We start from the raw sequence: 25,688 nt of genomic DNA on the forward strand, positions 1-25,688 counted from the left end.
CGCTGACAGCTAGTGTGATCTCTTGAACTTTTGCAGACTTTTCATTAGACCTGCTGAAGAAAGGTGATACTTTTTTGGGGTGTGAGGAGAGTTTCTGAATCTTCTCTCAACGGATCATTTCCTTTGTCAAGGAGCAAGAGGATCAGAACTTGTATCTCTTTCTAAATATTTGTTTCTGGAAAGGAGAATTTGATATTCCAAAGCTGCAGGGGTTGTTGCTTTCCTTTGTTATTGTGCATCTTATGGCTCGCGTCTTTTTAAAGATAGGTTATCACATATTGCCCTCTACTTCCACAGACCGGTTGAGTGTCAAATTGTAAAATCTTTCTAGTAGTAATGGAATACATATTGAAACAATAAAAAGAGAAACCCCAAAGACCCCTCACCCCTCTGGTGCCCTGCTCCCCATCAATTCTGTGACTGATATACGGTGCCCTTATCACTTTACACTCGAATGTTCCATTCCGGGCAAACTTGTGTAATGCAGAGTATTTTGATGTTCTGGTGCCTGTTCTTTTCCCCCCACATTGCTGTGATGGCCCGTCTAGCCATGTATAGAGCCATGGTGATGGCCTTGCATTTTGTGGATCTGATAGGAAAGGTTGGTGCATTTGGGAGACCCAATGAGATGGAAGATTAAAACTGGGGGACATCTATATCGAATATGGTGTTGTTGTGGTGGATTTTAAAGCTACAGTAGGAGTCCTTGGGGAAACCAAGTGGATTGCCAGTGCTAAGCAGTTTGGTTGTAGAGACCTCTAGAATCACTCATGAGCCAGCCTTGAATGTTTTGTTTAGTCTGTGGTGTGATGAGGGGAAATTCACTTGTTGTTTAGAGTTTGAGATCAGCCTTAGATGGCGAGTCTCTGTTGGTATCGAGGCAGATATTTGTGATGTCCAACCTTGTGTTAGGCTAGAGTTACTGGTCATCTGCACAGTGATGTATCTTAATGTACTTGGAATCCAAAAGGACTCGGAGTAGCACCGTTCAGTGGGTGAAGCCCACTGTTGCAATTCATCCACCCCCAGCATGGATTCCATACACTACAGTTACAAACCTTTTCTCCCACCAGTGTTGGTCAGAAGGTTTCATCTAGCCTGTGTCCAAAGCTTTAAAGGCACTTTATTTGCGCGTGTCCAAAATTCTTAGCCTGAAAAGCCTTCAGTGCGCATCACGCTTAAATTGGCAGACCACTACCTTATCCTTCTGCTCTAAACTAAGAATGTGTTATTTAGGTCTCCAAAAATGGTAGATTGTTTCCTTCGAATACTCGCCGACGTTCCAAATGTAGTACTTGCAAGAAGCATTTCCTTATAATTTTGGAAGACGTGGAAGGAAATGGCAGACTGTCCTATCAAGGCAGTTGGGGAACAATTCACAAGAGCTCCTCCTTACCTCAAAGCCTTCAGATTGACTTGGGACTGATATTTGCCGAAGTGGTCCACAATCGCATTTCACCTGTGCCATGCTGTCATTTGCATTTCCTGTTGCAGAATTCGAAGATTAACACCAGATTCTGGTCCTGAAGTTCAGAAATGACGATTCAGTTTTGATTGTAGCAATACCTTCACTCCTTGCCCAGGCTTTTGTAAGTAGTAAAGCGAATTTGTCTCAATATGGCTCATGGTAGGGAAAGAAGGCAATCGTTTATGTAATATTCTATAAAAGAGTGAGTACTTTTGAAACCTTTCCCTTAAATGAAAAAGAACCTCATCAGAGGAATCATGTGCAAGTATGACATATAATTCAGAGAAACTGCTCCCCTTTTTGGTGGCATTCTGGTGTGGCTTACCCAGAGTGACCTTAAACTGTGCACCTCAGCTGAGGTAGTGTACATCCATCTGTACAGGTCTCCCTATACCAACTAGTCTCTTTAGTTGATTGGTGCAGCAAAACACTCCTAATGAATGGGATTTTTCATAAATATGTTTAGATGCACACAGTGAACAATGTGACTGGGTATGGTTGATTGCTTTTGGGAAATTATGTAATCTCTCTCTTCTCTCTCCCTCTCTCCCTCTCTCCGCCTCTTTGTCTCCTCCTCCTCTTTGTCTCCTCTCTCCTCCTCTTTGTCTCCTCTCTCCTCCTCTTTGTCTCCTCTCTCCTCCTCTTTCTCTCCTCCTCTTTCTCTCCTCCTCTTTCTCTCTTCTCTCCTCCTCTTTCTCTCTTCTCTCCTCCTCTTTCTCTCTTCTCTCCTCCTCTTTCTTCTCTCTTCTCTCTTCTCTCTTCTCTCCTCTTTCTCTCTTCTCTCTTCTCTCCTCTTTCTCTCTTCTCTCTCTCTTCCCCACTCTGTCTCCCTCCCCTCTCTCCTCTCCCCCTGTTGAAGATTTGAGCTCCATGGAGTTATAAGGGCCCAATATATGGGGTACGATCTTTATCCCCACTGCCATGCCCTGGTTTCTTCACTACATTGTTTATATTCTGTGTTAAACATTTTGAAGGTCAGATTAGACTGCCATGTCGTACGGGTAAGATGTTTTTTTTTAGTTTTTTTATTTGACAGCAAACTGCATTATTTAGTGACTTTGTTTCCCACCACTAGAGGACTACTTCACAGGTTTTGCTTCTCCAGCAGAATAATGAAGATCTAACGTTTCCTGGTAGTTTGAATCCAGACCAATCATTGGTTGATCTTTATTGGAAAAGAATCCCAAACTGCACGAGTTGGTTCTGGTCTCGAGGTTACAATAAAGTCATTCCAAATTTAGTACCTCTAACACCTAAGCAACTACCTTTCTCTGTTAGACGCTTGAGTGCAGATTGTTGGATCCAAAAGTTTGCTGTTGGTAACTGATTGTGAGCCTATTGTTTGTAAGTGTTCGGAGACTTTGCTTCAGTAGGTCTTGTGCATGATAAACAGTATTTTACATTTGATCTAGGACTCAGTGCACAGTCTTTCTGGTAATTTCAGGTCTGGATTTGCATAATTACGTTAATCTACCTCCAGACTCATTCTAACTGCCCGATTATGTAATCTTTGTAACCGTCAAGTGTCTTTAGAATAAGCCATAGATTGCATTCCATTTAGTGTAAACATGCCTTTGCGGGATCTCTTGATTTGGTAAGTGTGTAGGGAGTGAGGTTTGCTTTTGATCCCCCTGTTAATTTGGGGTTAGAATGTACAGTCTGCATGTATATTAATTCTCATAATTTAACTTTCTAAAAGGTATTTAGTTGGGTCAGGCAATTGACAGCACTTAAATGGGTGGGAGAATTCTAGGTGGCAGAGCATAAACCAGAGCACTCCAAAGCCCCGATGCTGGAAGTTCTGCCCTCTTATTATCTGGACTTGTATCCCCGTAGGGTTGGCGATAATTGACAGCCATTTTTCCACTGTCTTCATAGGTAGATCGGCGTGGGTGGATAAAAAGAGGTCCCCCACTCTAAGCAATGATATCCCATGAGATTCCCAGTTGTTTTTTCTCTAAAACCATAAGGACGCTGTGAATGCATATTTTCCTAAACAGTGTAAATGTTTAAATGGGAATCCTTTTATGAAGATAATTTTCTGTTTTGTTTGTGTGTTTTAATCAGGACCCTTCATCTCCGCGAGCAAGTCCTGCTCACTCACCACGAGAAAACGGCATCGATAAAAGCCGCTTGATGAAAAAAGACGCCTCCAGCAGTCCCGCGTCAACAGCCTCCTCGGGAAGTTCAGCTTCTCTGAAATCCAAAGAAATTAGCATGGTAAATAATCAGAGTGCAGTTTCAAAGAGAAGCTGTGTTGTGATCCTCTGTCTTTGTATTGAGTTAGTAGGTAACCACTGAAAGATCTACTGGTGAATGAAAGCTTAAAATAAAGGGTTTCCAGCACAAATCTTCCATGGGATTCCCGGATTTTTATATTACAGAAATGTGACACTGGGCTGCCTTCTCCCAGACTCAGATGCATAGAAATATGAGCTGTAATCAAATTAAAATATAGGTGTTTTGTGTTTTTTGGAAGCCCAGGTGATAGGATTAGGGTACGAATACTTTACTATGAACAAACGACAGATCCATGGGGAGCAACTCGGTATATTACTGTAAGGGGCTTTTATAGCAAAAGTTATTCTGAGGCCACTGCAATTAATAAAATAAGATGCTTCTTAGAGAAATAATTTTAAAACGCCCCAGAAAAATGAGATGCTCCCATTTTGTTTTCGAAAAATTGTTGACCCACGATCCATTTTCGAAGTACTTATGATTTTTTTTTCTTCTTACTCAATTTCTTTTTCTTCCTTACTCAAACTTTTTTTAATTGGCATGGGTTTTATTTAGTTTTATTTTAATAGAGCTAATCGAGCAAAACAGGGCTGTTTCACAGCATTCGAGAAATGTTTGTGAAAAGACCAAATATTGGCACAAATATTTGTTGGGGATATTTACCTAATTTGTCAGCGTATTGAGCAGCAAGATTTCATATCGCAATTTTTTGGTCTCCAAAAATTAATAAAAGTAGTCAAATATCCCTGACAATAGCTCATGAGCTGTACGAATAGTATGGTATATCTGCGGTGAAGCCGGCACGCTCACACCACAGTTCTGCAGAGTACGAAAATATTGTGAGCCAGTAATTAATGTAAATTAGTCCTACAGCCCAGAAACTCTTGAATCTTTAGTACCAGAGGATACAGTCAATATCGAAATTTCGAAGTTATGCCACCCACTCTTTGAACCCTCCCTGCCATGCGCGCGGCAGTTACCTGGTTGTTTAAATTCCCGGGGCAGGAATTAATTGAAAAATGTTGATGTGGAGCAAAGGCCCTAGCACGAGCCAAGATTGTTCCTGCCTTTTGGCAGCAGAAAAACATATAATCACTTTCTGCAGTCCTTGCTCGGGTTTTCATTTTGGCAGGAGTGGAAAAGGTCAACGTTTTCTTGCTCACGAGTTAATGCTGTCAACATTGCGTGGATTTATGAAAATTGGCTCACGGAGTAGGTGGTGGGTGCCTAGCGGGGCAGCTGCTGTTGTGATAAATTGTGTAATATGGCCTGGATTAAAAATAATACTCGTTTTATTTGTTTAATGATACCAGCATGAAAAAGCCAGCACTCCCAGCCTGAAATCCAGCACACCAACGCCGCGCGGTGACGTGCCAACTCCAGGCTCGAGCGCAAGTTCTGGCCACCGCCCAAGCTTGGGAAAGCCGCCTTCCATGGACCCTCTGGTTAACCAAGCTGGTATGCTGATCTTTCTTACATGGTTTTTTATGTAACACTCCATGAATATTAACTGGATTCACCGCCTCGCTCCTTCACGTTGAAGAGGGGTGATGAGAAGCAGATGTTCCTACTTAGTTTTCGGCAGCTGCACCAATTTCTTTCGCCAGACTGTTTACACTCGGCTTTAGTTTATTTTCGAATAATCCAGCATCTACAAAGAGGGCAGTAAGATTCCTGCTTATTTTCATTCCTTCTTAAAGCTCGCCTTTGACCTCTCATGCTTGGTCCGAGTTAACTAGTGTTTGCTGATCTGTCTGAAGAAAAGGCAGTGCAGTTGTTGACCTACTGCCAGATTTGTCCTAAAGGAAATCCTCCGAGGCATGCATTTTCAAAAACGAAGCATTGTCCTTCTGGGGCTCAGCGAGTGGTGCTTTTGTAGCATTTGAACCACTATATCATGTGACAAAGTTGGTGCAGCACATAAATGTCACTTGCATTGGCCAATGTGAAATCTGCAGAAGTTTTCTTTAGGGTGCCAGAAACGTGGACTAGTGCTCTGTCTCTTGTTTTTCCATAAATGCTGCTGTACTTACCTTTTATTTTGGGTCTTATTTGTGGATGGAATCGTACATAGGTGGTTAAATGCATTTTTTCGAAATCCTCTGCGTTGCTAGCCTTTTTGAATTAATGCAACTTGTTACAGCAATGCGGACTTGAATGCACATTTAGCTGATGTGCTAGTGAAACCATGCATGTTCCTGAATAAGATGTTGCAAAATAATGTTGGTGACTTACTCTGCACAGAGAAGGCTACAGGGACTAAGATGTATGTGTTTTCTGCACTTTGTTACCACAGCTGCGGGTCTGAGGACACCACTGGCCGTTCCGGGCCCATATGGCGCACATTTTGGGATGGTGTCTCATGCGGGCATGAATGGAGATCTGACAAGTCCCGGCGCAGCCTACGCCAGTCTACATAACATGTCGCCCCAGATGAGTGCGGCTGCTGCAGCTGCCGCTGCGGTCGCCTATGGACGATCCACTATGGTAGGCCACAGTGTGTTAAAGGGTTTTGAAGCAAAAGGTAGCCTTATGCATCTGACATACTGTCAGGCTCTGCTACAAGTGGGCCACTGTTTTCCATGTGTGGTTGGAAGGTTATTGTGCTCTCCTAATAACCTTTGGTTTTTTAAGCTTACAACTGTGTTCTGCTCATTAAGCAATGCCAAATATACCTTGATGTGAAAAATAGCCCATTTGATATTGGTGGTTCTGAATGCGATTGTCCTGGGCAGGTGCAGTAGCTGTGGTTATCCGCCAGCTGCTTTGATCCGGATTACTTTTAAATCTTGTGTACCGACTGCGATTCCCCATCTCAAGACATCCACTAATCCTTAGTTATCCTTTTCTCTCGTTAAAATTTTCCTTTAATGAGCAGAAACTGTTACCTCTGCCTTCCTGAAATGTAATACCTACTTTGTCTTAGACCAGGGATTATTCACACCAGGACTCCTCATAAATCCAGCAGCAACAATGAAAACGATGAAGTCTTCAGAAACGACATCATGCAAACAAACTGAAAGCGAATGAATTACTGAAGTGCTTGTTATTCATTTAGGGAAATGGGGCATTTGTTTCACTGTGTGATTGCTTTAGTAAGGAATACGCTCATGTTTCCATGCGGGAATTTCTGTTCTGGTGCAGTTATGCTTGTAGGTGTTAGCAGCTATGCTTTTGTTTTGCTGCTGAGAAGGAATAGGTTTCTGGCCATTTGAGATGCAGTCCCAAGCGAGTCTGGTCATAACGACCATAACTCATCTAAATAATCTAAAGAACCTGGTTTTACAGCCTGCCTCCAGCTGTCCGGCCCCACATGCCCCCCCCCCCCGTCCCTCTGTAGGAATAGTTAGTCAGAGCTGCCTGCCTCTACATTGCCACTTCATCCCTTCCAATCTGCCTGCAAGCAGCAAATGGCACTCTGTTAACTGCTTGAACTCCTCTTATGACCTCTGCTTTCATGGCTGACATAACTGAACTTTCTTCAATTAAACCTCTTCCAGCTTCTTGGATGCCTTTTAACTCAGTGACTTAAGCCTGCTTTTGTTCCTGATCTGTCCTTCTATAGGAAATGTAACCTTTTTGTTTGTCATTGAAAATGTCCCTGCATGCTGCACTTTCAGCTGCTTCTGGGCACCAAGTCTATTCTGTGCTCTAACACCCTAACCTCCTTCCCGGACCTTCACTAGTTCAATGCAGGTTCTGTGATTTATGGTCCTTCTACAGGAACACAAGGGTCTAACTCGTTAACGCGTGATTGAAGAGTGATTGCTGTAGTCTCCTCACTTGTCATTGATTACATTCTGTGTGATACCTTAAAGAAAGAGTTGACCCCTTGTCTTTCCTTCCACTTGATGAAAATATTCTGCTTCAAACGTGTGCGCAGTGTTCAAGAAGGCTTAGGGTATTGGCTGCGCTTTCTGAAACTAAAGTCTGTCCCATTGGTATATCGCAGGGTTAGAGAAATCTAGATGTATTTTTTACAGAATATTGTAGCAGTTAACTCTTGAGGTAAAACAAAAAAAACACAAACTGGAAATAGGGTGAAAAATCATATAGTCTTGGGCAATATAAAGACAAATGGGGATGACCGTTCTCTTGTAGAACATTGATGCATAAAGGGCTGGCTTTCCAGTGTACCCCCTAGTACTGCTTTAGTCAAAAATTATCAGAAGATCCTATTCCACAGGATTGTCGGTGTCCAGCCACAACACTACCTATGTTATATTCCTCCTCGTGGACTGGTGGCAGTTGATGGTGCTGGGAACAGCACCGTCCCTGTGGCTCCTTAGACACTTTTATCACATGTATTGTTCCATTACTAATGGATCTGTCCAAACCCTCCAGGCGACAGAAGTTTGCGATGTGATTTAAGTAGTGAGATGAGAATACCTAGATCTATTTAGTTGAGAAGCGTGCTGCCTAAAAAGAGTTGTCTAACAATGTAGGAATAATTATGCAGCCTCTCAAACCAAGAAGTGTGTATTTCTACTGGCGAAACCCTTCACCCTGCAAGAAAACCTAATGCCTAATAAGCAGTGTTGAAGTCTGCGTCCTATCCTTATCCTAATAAACAGTCTGACAATGGAATATGCACGATGCAAAGGGCATAAAACGCCTGTGCCTTGGTCCATGTTTAATACCACCTGTTTTCCCCCCATCTGGACTCCTGAGTTGAAGATTCGCATAGTCAAAATTGATTGAAATCACATCTGGTCGGATCAACGGTTTCTCATTCTGGTCAGTGCTGCATCCAGCTTTGATCTCTTTTGGTGTCTACTTGCCAGAAATTCAAGCTTCAGACAATCCTGCTAAGAGCTGTTCATGATTTAATGCCCATAATATGCAAGGCAAAGTCCCGTTCATCAACTCACCCGACATCTGTAAAGAAATGGCCACTTATGCTTCTGTCTACATGTGTGGACCACACAAGTGCACTGGAACCTGTGGCGCTGTCCATTTGCCACGTCTCTTTAAAAACACAAGTTCCATTGTCAACATTACTAAATTGACATTATGCTTGCTATAACGCCCTAGGCCTTGCTCTCCAGCTGCATGTACGCCCTCCATCCCCCTTTCTCATGCTGGTTTGTTTAACTTTGTTGGTTATTTTGTTGACAGTGAATTGATGTAGGTTCCCCGGGCTTTGCCTGATGTGCTTCCGAGAATAAATTGTGTTTTAACCTGCCCATTAAGAATGGGACCTAATAGGAAAAATAACTTTTGGAAATATCTTCTGCCTCTTGTGGCAGGCTATGCTCCCTGATTCAGCAGAATCTCAGTGAAGCAAGCAGTTTTACAGCTGAAATAACTAATGTTGGAAGTGAAGTCTTTCCATTGCACAGCAGGTGTGGGTGCAGCTCTCCATGCAGCAAGATTTGCAGAAAAACATTGTGTATTGTGTGAAAAGACAGCTCTCTCCATCCTTTAACAATGCTTTTTTATATTGTTAAAAAAAAGTGTGGTCACAGAATTTTACAGGGATATCCTTTCATTTCCCCTGTGCCAATCTGGGGCCACATTGCACAATCGCATTTTCATTATTTATGATGAATGCGCTGCCCCCGGGGCAGCTGTGAACTCGTGCTGCCCCCGAGGGCAGCGCATTCAGGTAAAAAAACATAGTGGCTGTTTTACAGCCGCTCCGTGTTTTCACAATGCAGGCAGCAACCAGCCTGCATTTATGAAGGGGATTAGTCAGTGACTGCACCCGCCTACAATAGGATGAAAGGGAGGTCCATGGGACCCACTTCCCCCCCCCCCCCGACAGAGGGCTTCCATCAAGAGGTGCACTGACCGTGCGCCACCTATTGGTGCACCTCCTGAGAGCCTTTTTCCCCTCTGTGCCTGCTTCGGTAATACGGCGTGGACGCAGAAGCAAAGGGGTGGCCTCCTTTGCATGCGGCACGCCTGATGCAGGTGAGGGAACGCACCCTTGAAGATAGCGCTGGCACTTTATGTGCGCCGGTACTATTGGTATTGCAGAAGGGGCCACACTAGCATCTGCGGCCCCTTCTGTAATACCAAAGTGCCATGGGGGTACGCAAAGTGGGCACAAACTGTTGTTGCGCCCTTCGGGCACTTTATGTAATACGGCCCCTGTATATATCAAGCCCTGGCATTGTTTTGGACCTGTCCCATCTGACCCCCTTTGGAATAATAATTTTTGACAAAGACTGCTCAAAAACATTCCCGCGTGTCCCCTTGTTTTTCCCAAAAAATCCTTGTGCTTCATGTGCAATACAGATGGATTTTTGGATTCTGTTTCCTGATGGATACTTCTAATCACCAGATTCCTTGCTTTGTAAATGCGCCCACGTGCCAGAATGGATCCAGAGATTTTTCATAGCATTGCTCCTACATGTCAGCAGGTAAAGTCATGTGCTTCATTTCACCCTGGAATTGTCATGCTAGCAGCATATAATGGCCACCCCACAGAGCCGAACGTCGCTCCTAAATTTTTCCCACATCTTTGACCAGATTGTTTGCGTCAATTTCTCGTCAGTATGCAAGGAAAAATGTCCCAAGCTAAAACCGGGCTAAAGCTTTGTAGGGAGTGTCTCAAATTGATGCCCGAGACAGATGTCCAGGAGGCATGCCTCTGGTGTCGAGAATCATTGCACAAGTCCATGACTTGCGAGGGCTGCTCCTGAATGATCCCCAAGCCGATCCAGCACCGCTAAGTAAACTGTTGTCGAACACCGACTGAAGATGTGTAAATTCTACTCGAGGGCACAGACTTGCTCCCCTCTCTAGAGGCCATTTTTTTGCAGCAGATCTTCTTCCCATTCAAAATCCTCATGCAAGTCACAGAAAATGGTGCGGCTGAAGTTTGACTTACGACTGCCTTAGGTAGAGGCCAAATCTAATGTTATGGTTGAGTTGACCCTGCCTTTCTCACTCAGCATCCCACAACAGAGAAACTAGTGGTCTAGACATCTACAAATAGTGAACCCAAACTTGTTCCGTACTACTCCTCCAGATAGGAATTTGAAAAGTATGATGACATTCAGAATAATGGTGTTTTCCTCCGCCAATCTTGCTGCTCGTTCTGTCAATGCTAGCTGTTTACTTGGATGATATCACAGGTATTGTGAGACATGGTGAATAAGATGTTGCAAACAGTCGACGATGAATTTTGCTCAAGTCTTGCGCAAATCATTCAGGATGGCCAAGATGTGATAAAATGCCATCCACTGAGGAATAGACGCGAATGACTGCTTGGGCATGATGCTCTGTGCCAGTGTGGTGCTTCTTCATCACACCTGGATGATGTCCAAGTTTTTGTGGGTGATGGCCAGGCATTAATAATCGATAAGCATTTGACTTCACCCATTGCTTTCGAGACAAAGATTCTGCACTGGAGCGCACACAGCATGCTCACTGGAGCATTCTGCACCCGTACAACAGTATCTCTAGCAATTCGGCCCCTTTTGAGGCTTCCTAAGAGGCATGGCTTACCATGTCAAGGCTCAGCAGCAGGCCTTCCAGTCCTATTGTGGCTGTGGTCAGGGATTCAGCTCTCAACGTCCAGGTCAGCAGGGACAATGTACGGTCCAGTCCTCTGTCGCTCACGCTTCAGTTTCCAGTTTGTGTTAGTTTGCCATCCTCTGAGTCAGGATAGATAATGACCTCCAGAAGAGGCAGAGCATTACATGCAAATGTGCCCTCCAAATAGTCCATGAAGCCTACACCCTGCCATTCTTGTCTAGCCCTCTGCATATTTCACTTACATCGGTATGGACTTAAGGAGACAGTTTGCCCATTCTGCTGCAGGAAGTCTGGGCTCTTTTGGACAAAGAAGACATTGAGAGGGTTGCACATCAGAAATAGGTACTGTAAGTCATGTTATTGCCTGATGCCAAAGAAGGATAGAGGCCTTAATCCTGTTTTAGATATTCGCTGTCTAAAGTCCTTCCTGAAGGACAAATTCAAGATTCTCATGCTGGTCCAGATTGTCAGCCCTGGTTCCTGGAGACTTGGATGGTAGCACTGTATCAGCAGGACACTTTATTTTCTTATCCCCATTCTGTTGTACCACAAGCTTGAGCAGTGGTTCAAGGTGGGCCAATTGCATTTTCAGTTTTAGGTCCTCCCCTTCAGCCTTTTCCAGTGCCCCTGGGGTGTTCATGAAAGTGATGGTTTTGGTCGCAGCACATCTTTGAAGGCTAGACATATCCGCCTTACCCTACCTCAGTGACCGTATGCTGAAGGCGCTCGATCAGCATGCCAAAGTCGTACCTGATTATTTTGCAGAGATTCCCATTAATCTGAGCCATTTTCCGTACAGTGCAGTTTTCAGATAGAGTCCAGGACATTCGGGATAAGATCCTGATGTTTCAACCTCAGTCCTGGATCTCAGAGTGGTTGCTAGACTTCCTGTCCTTTTGGCCTCATGCTTCTTTGCAACTTCATGAGGCACATGGGGACTCTGTAGTGGGATCCCAAATCTCAGTGGGTTCAGCATCAAGGTAACCTGCCAGATTCCATTCTGGTTATGAAGGAAACTGCAAAAGGCCTGCAGTGGTTTTTGCTCAGCTGCATTTGGACTGGTGGCAGACCCATTTCTCTACCACACCCAGAGCCGATGGCTTTGCCATATTCATCACTGCTGGGCTGGGACGGTCACCTGGGAGAGTTGGAGATTAGAGGATTTGGGCCTTGAGCCTCTAGCACTGGCTGTGAAGTCTGAGCAGTTCCCTGCCAGGTGGGCAGGGATGTTTGAATGCAAAGGCGGATGAACTACGTTGGTGATGCCTAGTAGATCAGGAATGGCAGTCACACCCTCAGATTAGAGAGAGGCTTCCAGCTATGGGGAAACCCCTGGCTTGATCTCTTTGCCATCACAGAGAGCAAGCAATGTCAACAACTTTGCACGCTGGGATTCCCAATTATGCTGTCCATTTTAGCTGCATTCTGTCTGTAGTGGCATTTGGGACTCCTGTCTACCTGCCTCTACCTCTTGTCCCAGAGTTATGAACGAGATTAATAATGACTGGGCCCAAGTCATCCTAAAGGCTGTAGATTCGGCCACGAGTGCAGTAGCACGAACTTCTGGACATGAGCATCTGTCCTCTTATCTGGCTGCCAATTCGGGAGGATCTTCTGTAGCAGCAGCAGTGCAGTGTCATGCACCCAGGCCTGACCGTGTACACCTCTATGCGTGAAAATTGTGGAACGGAGGTTGATTTTTATTTGACCTCCCTCTTGGAGCAGCAGCTAGATGCCACTCTACAAAATCTTTCTACACCGATATCTGGGCTAGGTTTGTAGCCTGGTGTGGTTCCCACATTATGGACCCATTACAGGCAAAGCTGTTGGATGTCTTGCCTTTTATGCTGTCTTTAGCCCAGCAAGGACTTGCAGTGGGCACAGTTAAAGGATATTTGTCTGCCTTTTCGACTTTCTTGCATTTACTGTACCACTTGTGATTTGTTATCTTAAACGTGTGGTACATATGTTTCCACCTAAACCCTTTAGGATGCCTCAACGAGACTTTAATTTGGTTCTAGCATTCTTCATGTACACACTGTTTGAGCCAATGCGCAACTGCCGTTTGCATCTTCTGACTCTCAAAACAGTCTCTTAGTGCAATAACTTGAGCTCAAGTGTGAGCGAGCTCTAGGCTCTTTCTGTCCAGCTGCCCTACACCACCACCTTCCATACAGTATGGTGTGCAGATCAGAGCAGCATCATAGATGCCAAGTTTTCTTATTCCTTAACTGTGACATTTCTGTGTATTCGTAGTTTTTGTGTGACATTAGATTGCCTTGTGTGACACTTTGAGTGATATTTGATAACGAGTGTAATCAAGCGGTTTTGTCATTTAAAGAGTGCATGTCCGTATCCCACCCTGTACACTCAGTGAACATAAGCGCAGCTCAGCTGAGTTCTGTTGATATGCCTGATGGACCAATATAAATTGACAGTAGTGTTGGATATATCCGCTCCTGCACATTAAGGCAATTCACAAGGCTGTTTTAAAACCTGTTTATATTCATTGATCCTTGTAAGGCATGTGATATCATGCAGTAATGACTTTGTGTAAACCAGCATTTAATGTAGCCAACTGACACAGTTAATAGTTAATCTGCACAGTCAGAACTGGTGGAAAGTGTAAATCACATGAGAGAATGCCACTTGGCAACCACTGCCTCGCATGCAAAGCACAAAACGCCTGCAAAAATATAAATAGTATTTCTCATTTAATGGCATTTCCCACCTGCAGGCCAAGGAATTTCAGATGTCTTTTATTTTTTTTTATTTTCATCAACTTAAATTGGACCTGAAAAATGTATTGGATTTATTTTGCTATTACCAGCAGCTGCAACATCTAACCTGACCACGTCCGAGTGTTCCAGAACGAACGCCTCTTCTCGGGTGCTTATTTAAGCTTGCCCATGTGTCAGCAGAGCTCTTATGGCTGTTTTGACCAACAGAGCTGGCTGCCAATAGGTGTCACTGTCTGATAGCTAATCAAAAAGTAGACCCATTCACAACAAGGCAGGGAATTGGAGATATCCCGCTTAGCTGTCTCTTCATCTTGACAAATTAACCCTCCTGCGGTAATGTGGGAACTTAACTTAAATTGTGTTACCCTGACGCGACATGCATGGCACTTGGGAAGGACTGCAGCATTTCTGCTGAAGGCTGAGAAATCCTTTGTCTGACAATCCATTACTCTTCTTACATTCTTAGCTCCACCTCATCCCACTAAAGAGGAAGAGAGTCCATTTGGACCCAAAAGAGCTTTTATGTTGATTACACTAAAGTGACCCGGGAGGGCTATCTGCTGTTTGTGGGGATCTCTGTGACACAAAGGCATGGTGGTGCAGAAGCTGACCAAATCACAATGAATAGTCCTCTGTATTCAAATCTGCTATGCACTGGTCAAGAAGCAGCCTCCAGGAGATATAAGCGCTCATTCCACCAGAGCTAAGATTGCTACCACTGTTAGAGCTTGAAGGGCCTGTTCTGGATATCTGTCAGGCTGCTAGATATCTGTCAGGCTGCTACTAGGACATCTGTGCACATGTTCATGAAGCACTATTGCCTTGACAGCAGGCGCCATGTAGGCAAAAACAGGAATTTATGGTTTGTGCCATTCCACAAATCCACCACCTTGGTAGGTACTGCTTTGGTATCTAGTCACTTGGTATGGAATCTGCTGTTAGAAGTATCCAACAGAAGAACAAGTTAATTACCTTTGGGAACGCTTTTGGATTCACATTGTTTCTCCCCAGGAGTGAAGTTTCATAGTCTTGTGTTGCAGTGACAGAAAATCAGTCGCTAGAGAGGAGTTTACTCTGGGTAAAAAAGCAGAGGCAGTAGCACAACACATAACTATCATCCTGGAGGCATTGTGTAACATTGATGGAAACCACGTAGGGATCTTTTGACAGTAGGGACAGTTGCGTCTACTGTTAGCTTGCCAGGCTGTATAAGACTGACCGTGGTAGCAACAATAAAAAAAATGGTGTCAAGATGGGCTTTTTTTGCTAGTCCCTGCTTGAAGGGGCGGGGGAGGAGTTGCCTACTGCATCTACCACCTTTTAATGGCTCTGCGAGTTCACTACTACTGCCCATCAACGTGCGGCATGGATGTATCACATGTATGCTTATCTGCTAGTATAAAGGGCGTGTGTGGCGCATGAGATGTGGCAATTGCCACACGCCTTCATTTTGTAATTGGTACTGCCTTTGTGGTACCTGAGATGCACAGATTGAGACAGTTGAAATCACAGATATGAATCGCAGGGCTCCTCCAAGACATTCCAGAGATTCTTTGTAATGGGACAGCCTTTTGTGTGCGGATGAGAGATGCAAGAATGCCCCTGAAGCCAAGGAAGTTCCCCGTGCCCTTTCCTGACACATTATTCACTGGAGACCCTATCCTCCCCCACCCCACAGGTTAACCGGTAGTTTAGAGGAACAGCTTCCATATCTGTCGTACCCTTGTTTTGGGTTTTTCATGAGAAGACTCCCAGGTACTTTCTGCTAGTGCCTAACCAGAGTCCTTGGCTTGGCCAATCTGAGTGGAATAAGACAGGCAAGAACTGCACAAAACTGATTTTAGAGCTGCCTGTTGGAATGCACAACTGTTGTCTTTAACTTTAGTATAAAGATGATACAGTCCAGCCAGTGTGGGAAAATATATCTGCTGGAATGTGGGGCTTCCACACCAGTGATAACTAAAACTGTGATCCAGGGTTGGATTTCTACTGACAATTTATCTTGCCAGCTTCTGGGACAGAAACCTGGCAAAGTTTCCAGGAGGGCTATTTGAAACATGATTCAAGGAAGTGATCGCCCAACTTCTCAGGAGGGGCATTGAAAATGCCTTTAAACAAGGGTGACACTGCCTTGAAGACGAGCTAAAGAAGTGTGCTGCAGCACCAGGGCAGGATATGGACCACTGTGAGAGAGAGAGGTACCCAGGAGTCCCAAGGTTTCCCCCAGTGAGGACATGACTCTGCACTGCGGACAAGGGTGTTAAGGGACTCTGGACTAAACAGGTTCTTTTGTGAACCTAAACCTTCTGAAGTCGAAAGGGAATAGAAGAAACCAAACTACAGTCTGCGGTCCCAACAAAGGAATAGTCCACGAGCTGGAGGATAAACCTGCATTAAGATGCCTTCTCCAGATCTCACCATTATGACCAGAAGGGGCACCTTGCCTATTTGGAAAATAGATTTTGTGATTTGGTTTGTCAAAGAACCGAAGTTTCAGTAACTACTGGCCACCAGCAATGCAGTTCCTCCAACTAGTGTGGGTGCTGCCATGACTTACTTGATTAGACATGTCTGCACCCCAACTGCTGCGCATGCTTAGGTTGGCTGGGCTTGGACAGAGACTTGGCTATCTGGGCTCTTCAGCACATACCTTGGATGCTGACAGTGCTCTACAGCGATCGAACAAACAGCAAAGGTGCCTTGCAACCCCAAAGGGGGGAAGCCCATTGTAAATTTAGGATGCGAAAAAAGTCCTGGAACTTAACCAAGTCTATCTTTACTAATACCCTTTCAGGAAATCCATAGTCTGTTCGGAACTTCTGCATGCAGGCTAACATAAGAGGCTGTTCCATGGTAACAGCATACGCTTTCTCCCCAATAACCAATGACTGTTGGAATATTATCGTTTCCTGCTTTTTAGCTCTCGCCTAGCGTTGCAGCATACGCGCTGGTCGCTCGGCGAGACTATTGTGGCTGGGACTTTTCAGAAGGGGGCTTGAAGCCCCGCCCCTCATTTTCATTGGAAGGCGTCATTGTTTATGGTAAACGATGGCCTTCCATTAAAAATGAGGCTTCTTTGTTACCGCCCTTTCGCCTTTTGGGACGGCCCATCCGGACTGGCTCGTCTGCTTTGTGGCTGTTGCAAAGCAATTTCTTATCTTTAGGAGGTGTTATATAAACAAGCCGTGAGCTCCTGTCCGGATGGGCCGTCCCAAAAGGAGACCGGGCGGTAACAAACGAGCAGTGTTTGGAGAGCCTGTTGTAAATTGCCAACATCTCCTTACATTGCCCATAACCTACCCTCATTTGAACCATACTCGCACAGTTAAGCAAAACATTACCTCCTCTCGTCCATCTAAGTCCCCCATCCGTTTCTAAGAACCCACATGGGCCCCGGTACCTATCTCACCCCCTCTTATCAATCCGAGAGAAACCGGAACAGATGCTTGAAATGATTTCGTTGGGAGCAAAAAAATAATTCCAGTTTCCAACCGTAATCGGTAACCATTGGATTAAACACGGCTTGTCCAGGGTAGGAGACGCTGTTTAAACCCAATTGCAGTGCTCACAAATATCGGTAATAGTTTAGGCTGGCTGGTTGTCCAAGGTACATCCAGAGATTGAGGACACGACAGACATGATGGTCTTCTGTACTTTCTGACACACTGTGTCTGTCCAAGCTCTCAAGATCTGCGGATTTACCATGGCAAACCCAGGAAGAGTTCGGCGATCCTATACCTAAACTTCTGACACTACTATTTTCCTTGTATTTTTTTTGCTGCAGTTTTATATGGCGCGAACTCCACCATGAGGTACTGGAGTGCTTTACATGCACTAGGTCGCATGCGTCTTTTGGCCAGTAGGGCGAAATCAAGCGATTTGCCCACAGTCACAGGATGGTGCGCTGAAGCAGAGACTCGAACCTGGTTCTCCAGTTCAAAAGTCAGGAGGTCTGGCTGTTAGCCACATCTTCTCTCCAAAATAGCGCTTCAAACTCCACTCCAAGCCTGCTAAGCGTCTATTTTATTTTCTTTAGGGGGAGGGGGTCTGGTGCTGGATTTGTCAAGCAGGACTCAGCGAGAGGAGTCATCCTGTGATAGACGGCTGAGACCAGCAGAGGAACAGCTGATCTTAGCCTGGGTAAGACTGGCTCTAGGGGGTCAGTGTGACTAACCGTGTGTTTACTGTGCGTGACCTTTGACCCCCTGCATGTGGGCCAGAACTATGGAGTCATGAGCCGGGGATTTGCCAGGCTGGAGCACCGGGTAAAATCATCTGTCTGCATGGGGTGGTGTTAGATGACCGGGATAGACGGGGTGGGCCGGGGGCAGAGCAGCTTTCTAGGACCCGGGATAGCGCTGTTAGACTGTGAAATTTGCCAACTTAGTTTGGTGTGCGTGCAAATCCTGCTTCGCCGAACCCTGGTGAGTTGCAGCTACTACTGCTGAAACAAGGCCAATGGAGGTACCAATGGGTGAGGTGGACTGGCCTCAAGGGCAAGGCCGACTCTAGTGCTGGTGGCACCCTGTGCCACAGTGTGTGTTTGGTGTTCCCCAATGACCACCTCTGCCACGTATTCCCTTGCTACCACCCTTTAACAGTGCCACTCAAGTCTCCATAACCACACTCTCTCTCAGATGCATTTAATTTGATTTACAGCGCCACTTATATTAGTGTAAGGTGTCGGAGCACTTTACATCACACACATTACACAGAGACAATCAATTATACTTGTCAAAATCATAGTATAGGAAATGTTATACAAGACAAAGGACTACAAGGTGTAGGAGTCACATGACAACCATACTAGTAGGCAATATAGTTTAATACTCAGAATTTAAAACTTAATACCAAGGTTGGGGGTTCTCTTTAAATATCAGAATTGATTTCCATCTGAACGAACACTTTTTGCAACATTAGGATAATCAAAGACTGGGAGGGAAAACTATAACGCTCTAATTTATACCTTGCATGCACCTCATAGATTACAGTTAATAGCTCACTGATATTTCTGCTAAAAGCAGTAACCCAATGACCTATTTACAATATGTGCACTTTGTGATCTGCATGTAATGTGTTCTTTGCAGCAAGCTCATTAACCCTCTGCACTCTTTCCATGAGTCAAAACTTCCACTAGGAAAAACTTTGATCTCTCTCCATGAAGAACATTAATCACTAGAGTCATCAAGACATTTTTATTGTTGCCGAAAATTCCTGGAGGCCAAGAAGGAGGCATCAAGATCTTTTAAAACTATAATATACTTGCAAACGTGACACCCCCACCCAAAGTCAGTGCCTGGTGAGGTCACACCGGTTGCACAACCCAGGAGCAGTCCTCTCTTAAGGGTCCTGTGAGCTCGGTGCCGGAGTCATTGCTGCTCTAGGTGTGCTGCTTCAAAGGCCTGTGTGCAAGACTGAAGAGGAACTTCAGTATGGATTGTCGGGGACAGACCTTGAAGCTTAACCCACACATGCCACTGCTAGGTTCCACCTGCTGTTTCTAAGACACCAGGGCTTCAAAGGTCTTGCGTGACAATGCCTTTTATTTATGGTTTAAAAAACAATAAATAAATAAAAGGAATTGTCATTTACAATGCCAGTAGCTCAAACTTGCGTAAGTGTGACACCTATTGCATTGCAAATGCTTGTTAAAGTATTGTGTACAGCACTATGTGTGTGGTTTGCCGCTGTGTATAGTTTTTGTAGAGTGCTCTATAACCCTTACTTGGGTATCATGGTACTGAAACTATAGATTACTGAACGTGCACAAATACACCAGAGCAAACGAAGGCTGATCGACTTAAGGAAATAACGTTTTCAGCACCTTTCTGAATTTTAGTCAGTTACATTCAGAGCAAGGTACAAGGGCAGCATATTACATCTAGCAGCAGTAGGAAAGGCTCTGTCATCCATAGATTTTAGGCTGGATTTAGAAGCCAGAAGAAGGTAGATTTGTCTATCTTATTGTGCGGTAAGGAAGCTGCCACTTAAAACCATGCTGAATTGCTGATCTTTTGGGAGAATAAATCACTTTGTGAGACAAATTGATTTAAAAAGGATCCCCTCCATCACTAGCAGCCAATCTGAGGAAGCTGAAAAAGGGGCTATGTGATTCCTGTGGCTGACGCCCACGCTGCCCTGGCTGCATAATTTTGAATCCGCTGTATTTTACGTATCTGAAAGGAAGGCGAATCCCGGTACACGGTGTGAGGCTACAAGACGTTCAAAATGTTAAACATTACAGCTCGGCCAAGTGCAAAAAGATAAAGCGCATTCCTCAATAGTATGGTGTTGAAAGACAGGATTTCACCACCTCCGAGACATCGTCTGGTAAAGGTAGTATTGGGTAAATTTTAGTTCTAAATTCTTTGCCACTTTCATTGAGAGCGCTACTGGCACCAGTGAGGAAGACCAGTATAACAAGCATTGGCATAGCCAATAGGTCTCGCCTTTGGGACCTTATAAGTGTTTAGTTATGCAGCACAATATCCTTGGTGCAACAACATCAACTGTTGCATGGCTAAACACTTATAAGGTCCCAAAGGCGAGACCTATTGGCTATGCCAATGCTTGTTCTACTAGTGCGTAATTTACTTAACATAATCAAATTGGCAAAGCTTTAGAGACCGTGCCTCATTTACGCAGCTGTTGCACAATATAGAAAAAAAATTAGCGCCTCACTAACAGACATGTTCCAGTCAGGAAGGCTTTAGAGAGGAGTACCTCATTTAAATAAACATGTTCAAATCGGCGACATTTTAGAGAAGAGTGCGGTTCTTTGTAAATATTACTAGGAACAATTAAACTGCATTTCCTGGTATGTTAACGCTACCTTCAGCAAGGCAAAAAGAGCCTTTCAAACATGCAAGCATGTAAGGGAAGGATATGCAGAGTGCCGGGCAGTTTGTTACAGTAAGGGATCACATTGGGGGAAAGACTGTAACTACTGTGATCAAGCCAAGCCACCCGTGACGCTGGGCCATGAAGAGCCGAAAAACCCCACCGCTTTATTACAAGCGTGCTGAGCTACAAATCCGAGCCGCCATGCTTTCTTCCCAATGATCTTTACTTTTCAGTCCAGTGACGTTCCTCACCCAAAAGTGCGTGGTGCAAGCTTTCGGCCAGAGTTTCACATGAATGGAGAAGTCTTGAAGCTGCGACGAGGCAACACAACAGCGCCAACACGGTCACGTAGGGACAGCAGCAAAAATTTAAAACTGCCGAAATGAACAGCACCAACACGGTCACGTAGAGACAGCAGCAAAAATGTTAGAAACTGCCGAAATGAACAGCGCCAACACGGTCACGTAGGGACAGCAGCAAAAATGTTAGAAACTGCAGAAATACTAACAAAAGCGCACAGGCACCATTGTTAACGTAAAAGCGCTGCATTTTGCCGCTGTTGGAAAAACAAGCAGGAAGTGGGATAAGGGAGGGGGTGGCAAATGGTGAGCAATTTCGCGGCCGCTTTGATGTTCTCAGTGACCGCGCGGCTCACTGAGCATCAAAGCGGCCGCGAAAGTGATCAGGCAGGCTGACAAATGGTGCGCACACCTGGCGCACATGCACTGTATTTGGAGGCCTGAAAAGCACTAGTCTGCACTTCCAAATCCCCGCTTACTAAAGCTCTCGCCAGAGCAGCGCTTAAACGCTGGCTCAGGCGAGACCTAAAAAGGTTCCGGAAATCCGGGCAATTGGATGTGTAAACTTCTTGCTTTCATTAAGTTTGTCTGAATGTCTACTGATCCGGCACTGAACATTGAAGGGGCAGCCCGTGCAGCCGAGGGGGTCACCTTCAAATTTGAGGATGATCTGGGTATCATCCGCATATAAAACGAGTAACGAAAAAAACTCGAGCAGAAGAGCCATAGGAATAACTTAAAGATTTAAAAGCAGTGGAGACAAGATAGAGGCTTGAGGCGCCCCCAGGGGCACAGTATTTGAGGACTCGCATGAGGCCTTTGCGACCTGGATAATGCTTAGATATGTTACTAATCCACAGTAAAGCCCATGCAGTGTTACCAAGTTTGGAGCACCCGGTCAGAAGAACAGTGTGGTTGACCGTATTGAATGCTGCTGTTGGATCCGAAAGGATCAACGCAGTGGGAATACAGACCTCAGCATCACGCTGTATGTTGTCAAGGAATGAGCAGTGGTGAGTGCAGTACTATTGTCTGCACGGAAACCCATCTGGGTAAAACGGGAGTCCTTTTTTTATCACAAAATTCGAGAATTCTTGATAAACCAGTATACTTAGCACTCGGTTTTGGGCTCAAGAGGAAGGTTAGACTCCCCAGGACATCAGTGGTAAAAAGCTTTGATTGTCACAATCTGAGCCCAGTAGCCACTTTACACACTGGGAGTCCTGAAAAAGTTTCCACAGCAAATAGGAAAATGACAGTTTTGTGACTTGGTAGAACCAGTTATGACAGTGTGTGTTACCAAGTTCTCTACCTTCGAGACCTGGAGTGGGAACGCTTTTGCAGAACCATTTCTTTTGGTGTTTCATATATAGCACTAACCTGTTTTATGGATGCTTCACAGCACTTTTTGACACTAAGTGTAGAGAAGTGTCGGAACAGAGAGTATCTATGAAGTTTTGTGCTTCAAGGGTATGCACGGGCCGGTGATACCCTTCACTGGTTGGTCCTGGAAAGGTCAGGTTGACACTTGAGCGACAAGTTCTATTTTTAAGAACTCAGGGGGGCAGCCTCAGCCTAACACTGAAAGTATACAGATGATGCATCATCTGAATGAGAGATGTTATTCCTGCCTCCCCAGATGGATTAGGTAAGCGGTGTTCGAGGCAGGTGAGAATGAGTGAGCAGTAAAAGTATTCTTTGTGTGGCTGACCGTTTGGGAGTGATGCATACACTACTGAAAATGTCATACATACCATGTTGATCTGTGCCTTAGTTTTAAGTGAGTAAAACACATCTACATGTTCATACACAGCCCTCTTACACTTCTTTAATGAGGCTTAGCTCTTACTGGCTGACTTAAATATGTTAGCAACATTTAGTGCATGTAAAAAGACCATTCGCATACATCTGCTTTCGTGGAGTCTTTCAAGTGTAAATTATGGGAATAAACAGATTTGCTCTTGTATTGGTTCTGAAATAATGTAGTTTTTTTTTATAAAATAGGTTGGCTTTGACCCTCCTCCCCACATGCGTGTCCCTGGAATGCCTACAAACCTGTCTGGAATCCCCGGAGGAAAACCGTAAGTGTCTTTGTTGCTTCGCCTGTAATGTGGCCTCATTTTGCAAATTTGTAGTTTTGCTTCGGAATGTGTTGGGTTAGTATTAGTCGTATCTACTTCAGTTGCAAGTAAAGCCCATCGGTACACAAAACATCCCCTGCCTGTTCAGATGCCACAGTGCTTCATGTGTACCTCTGTGCGAGCGATTGACTCATGTCTGCTTGTACCATTCTCAGCAGCATCTCTCAGCCCTAACCAGACGGCCCTCAGTCTATCAGCACATGCCTTTGTAATGTGACCAGCGTTTCTCTCACATTCAGGCACCCCTGACTTCCTCCTGTGCTCGAAGGCCTTCCTCGATTTGAAGTTTACCGTCTTTTATTGCAGTATTTACAAATTCTAAAACCAATTCACCCTGGAAAAGCTGTGGAATAAGCTAGTGGAGCCGGTGGTCTTGGTCATAGTTTTACAATTTATAGCCAACCTAACACAATAAAAAGTATACACAATCAATCAATCAATCAATGAAAACTTTATTCGGATTATTGACAATCCATAAAAGTGCAAAAGAACAATTACAAAATCATGCGATAAAATAAAATACTGTTTACACATGGGGGATAATCCATCTAAACTTTAAGACATTGTAGACCTGGCACGAACCGCAGTTTTTTTTAAAAAGAGCTCACGCGAAAGACAAGTTCATCGTCATCCAGGGACAAAATCATTGAAAATGCAACTTCCAGGCTAATTGGTTTTGATTTTTTAAAATACGGTGTTAAAAACCATTTAATATACTTCATATAAAATTTACAAAAAAATAAAAAATGTAGAGTTGTTTGCCTACTCTGGGAGTCGCAGGGGCATGGCTCAACTGATTGGGCATTAAAATTCCATAAAGGGAAGCTAAGTGCATGTTTAATGGTGCCTGCCCTAAGGCGAAATATAAGGCCTCGCTCCCAATGGCTCAATGGAAGAGATAAATATCTGGGTATGGGATACATTATAAAATTACAGGCTAAGTAACCAGAAACACTAGATTTCGAGGACTCCCTTGCTACCCTTTCGGCATCCAATAACATGTAAAGTGCTTTTTTAAGTTCACATTTAGTGGGGTGCTTAGTGGTAGAGGGTTTCAAGAAAATGTCTTCAAGGTTCACGCTGCGGAGAATACTATGCACCCCTGATAACCAGGGAATGGTCATGCCCCTATCGCAGCGGAGACAATCCTCAATAATATCCCTAGTCAGTTTAGCAGCGGGATTTTTCCAAATCGACAGCCAAAAGAGGGCTGGACGGGCGCGAATAAAATCCCCTATAAAGTGCAAACCCAATTCCCTGTGGCATATAAAATGTGGGGAAGTAATGGGAACACAGAGAAGTTTCCTACAAAAACTGTGTTCCTCAGTAGTTATGTCAGAGCAACTGGCAATGCCCCAAACCTCAGCACCATAAGTAGCAACCGGGACGCATTGAGTTTTGTATATTTTTAAGATAGCAGGCAATGCCCCAGTCAATTTTGGGCGGGGGAGGCTCAAAATCGAATTAATGGACTTTGAGAACTTACTCCTGGCGTGGGCAATATGCCCACTCCAGGAGTTGTTCGCAGCAAAGACCACTCCCAAATACGGGAAACTGCCAGTTGATCCCAATCTTTCTGCCCCCACTGCTATACTGCCAATGTGATGTCTCTTCGGGCCGCAAGACATTACAAAAGATTTTTTAAAATTGGTCTTCAGATCTAGGGAGTCCATATGTGCAACAAAGCCATTCACCAATATATGTAATGCATTTGGAGTGCGTCCCATGAGAACCGCATCGTCTGCATATAGCAGTGCGGGGAGATGGTGATCTTTTATAAGCGGGACATCGCCGGTTAAAGAGACCAAATATTTGTGTAGGCCGTTAATGTATATTATAAATAGAAGAGGGCCTAAGACACATCCCTGTCTAACCCCTCTATTGACTGTGACAGGCTCAGAAACCTCACCCCAGGTGCCAATCCTAACACAGGCCTTCAAATCCCTATGTAAATAGGCCAAAATATGTACCAGCGATTCATCCAAACCATAAACTATTAAGGCCTTCCAGAGTAATGACCTATTAACAAGGTCAAAGGCAGTGGATAAGTCCATGAAGGCCAAATAAATTGGGCAATTACGTGCTACGGTGTACTTGCCCAAAATAAGGTTCAGATTAAGGCATTGCTCCGCAGTTCCCACTTTATTGCGGAAGCCCAGCTGGCAACTCTCTAGAATATGGTTGTCCTCGGCCCATAACAGGATTTTATTATACAGTACTCTCCCTAAAATCTTTAGAGTATTGTCAATGAGGGAGATAGGCCTGTAGCATGATGGTTGTGAACGGTCACCCTTCTTAAAAATAGGCACTATGATGCTGGATGTCCAGGTTGGAGGTGGTGAAGAGGTAAAATTTAAATTCTTAAAAACATTCAGTAGGAGTGGGGCCCATAAATCAGGGTGGGTCTTAATGTCAATTGGGAGGCCATCGGGGCCAGGGGCTTTATTCCCCGCGCTTTGTGCGATGGCCT

At 44.6% G+C, this 25,688-nt stretch overlaps 1 protein-coding gene across 8 annotated transcripts in view; it reads left to right on the plus strand.

Annotated features, from left to right (window-relative positions):
* Window positions 1-25,688, plus strand: part of LOC146866091 (transducin-like enhancer protein 1) — a 136,216-nt gene that overhangs the window by 96,499 nt on the left and 14,029 nt on the right. For all 8 annotated transcript variants that reach the window (XM_085633200.1, XM_085633214.1, XM_085633189.1 and 5 more), the window contains 4 exons: window positions 3,536-3,688; window positions 5,020-5,164; window positions 6,003-6,193; window positions 23,082-23,158. In XM_085633200.1, coding sequence (XP_085489326.1) covers window positions 3,536-3,688; window positions 5,020-5,164; window positions 6,003-6,193; window positions 23,082-23,158 — 566 coding nt within the window. The remainder of the gene's footprint in view (window positions 1-3,535; window positions 3,689-5,019; window positions 5,165-6,002; window positions 6,194-23,081; window positions 23,159-25,688) is intronic.

Source organism: Triturus cristatus, chromosome 2_1, assembly GCF_964204655.1.
Source record: "Triturus cristatus chromosome 2_1, aTriCri1.1, whole genome shotgun sequence".
Taxonomy (NCBI): domain Eukaryota; kingdom Metazoa; phylum Chordata; class Amphibia; order Caudata; family Salamandridae; genus Triturus; species Triturus cristatus.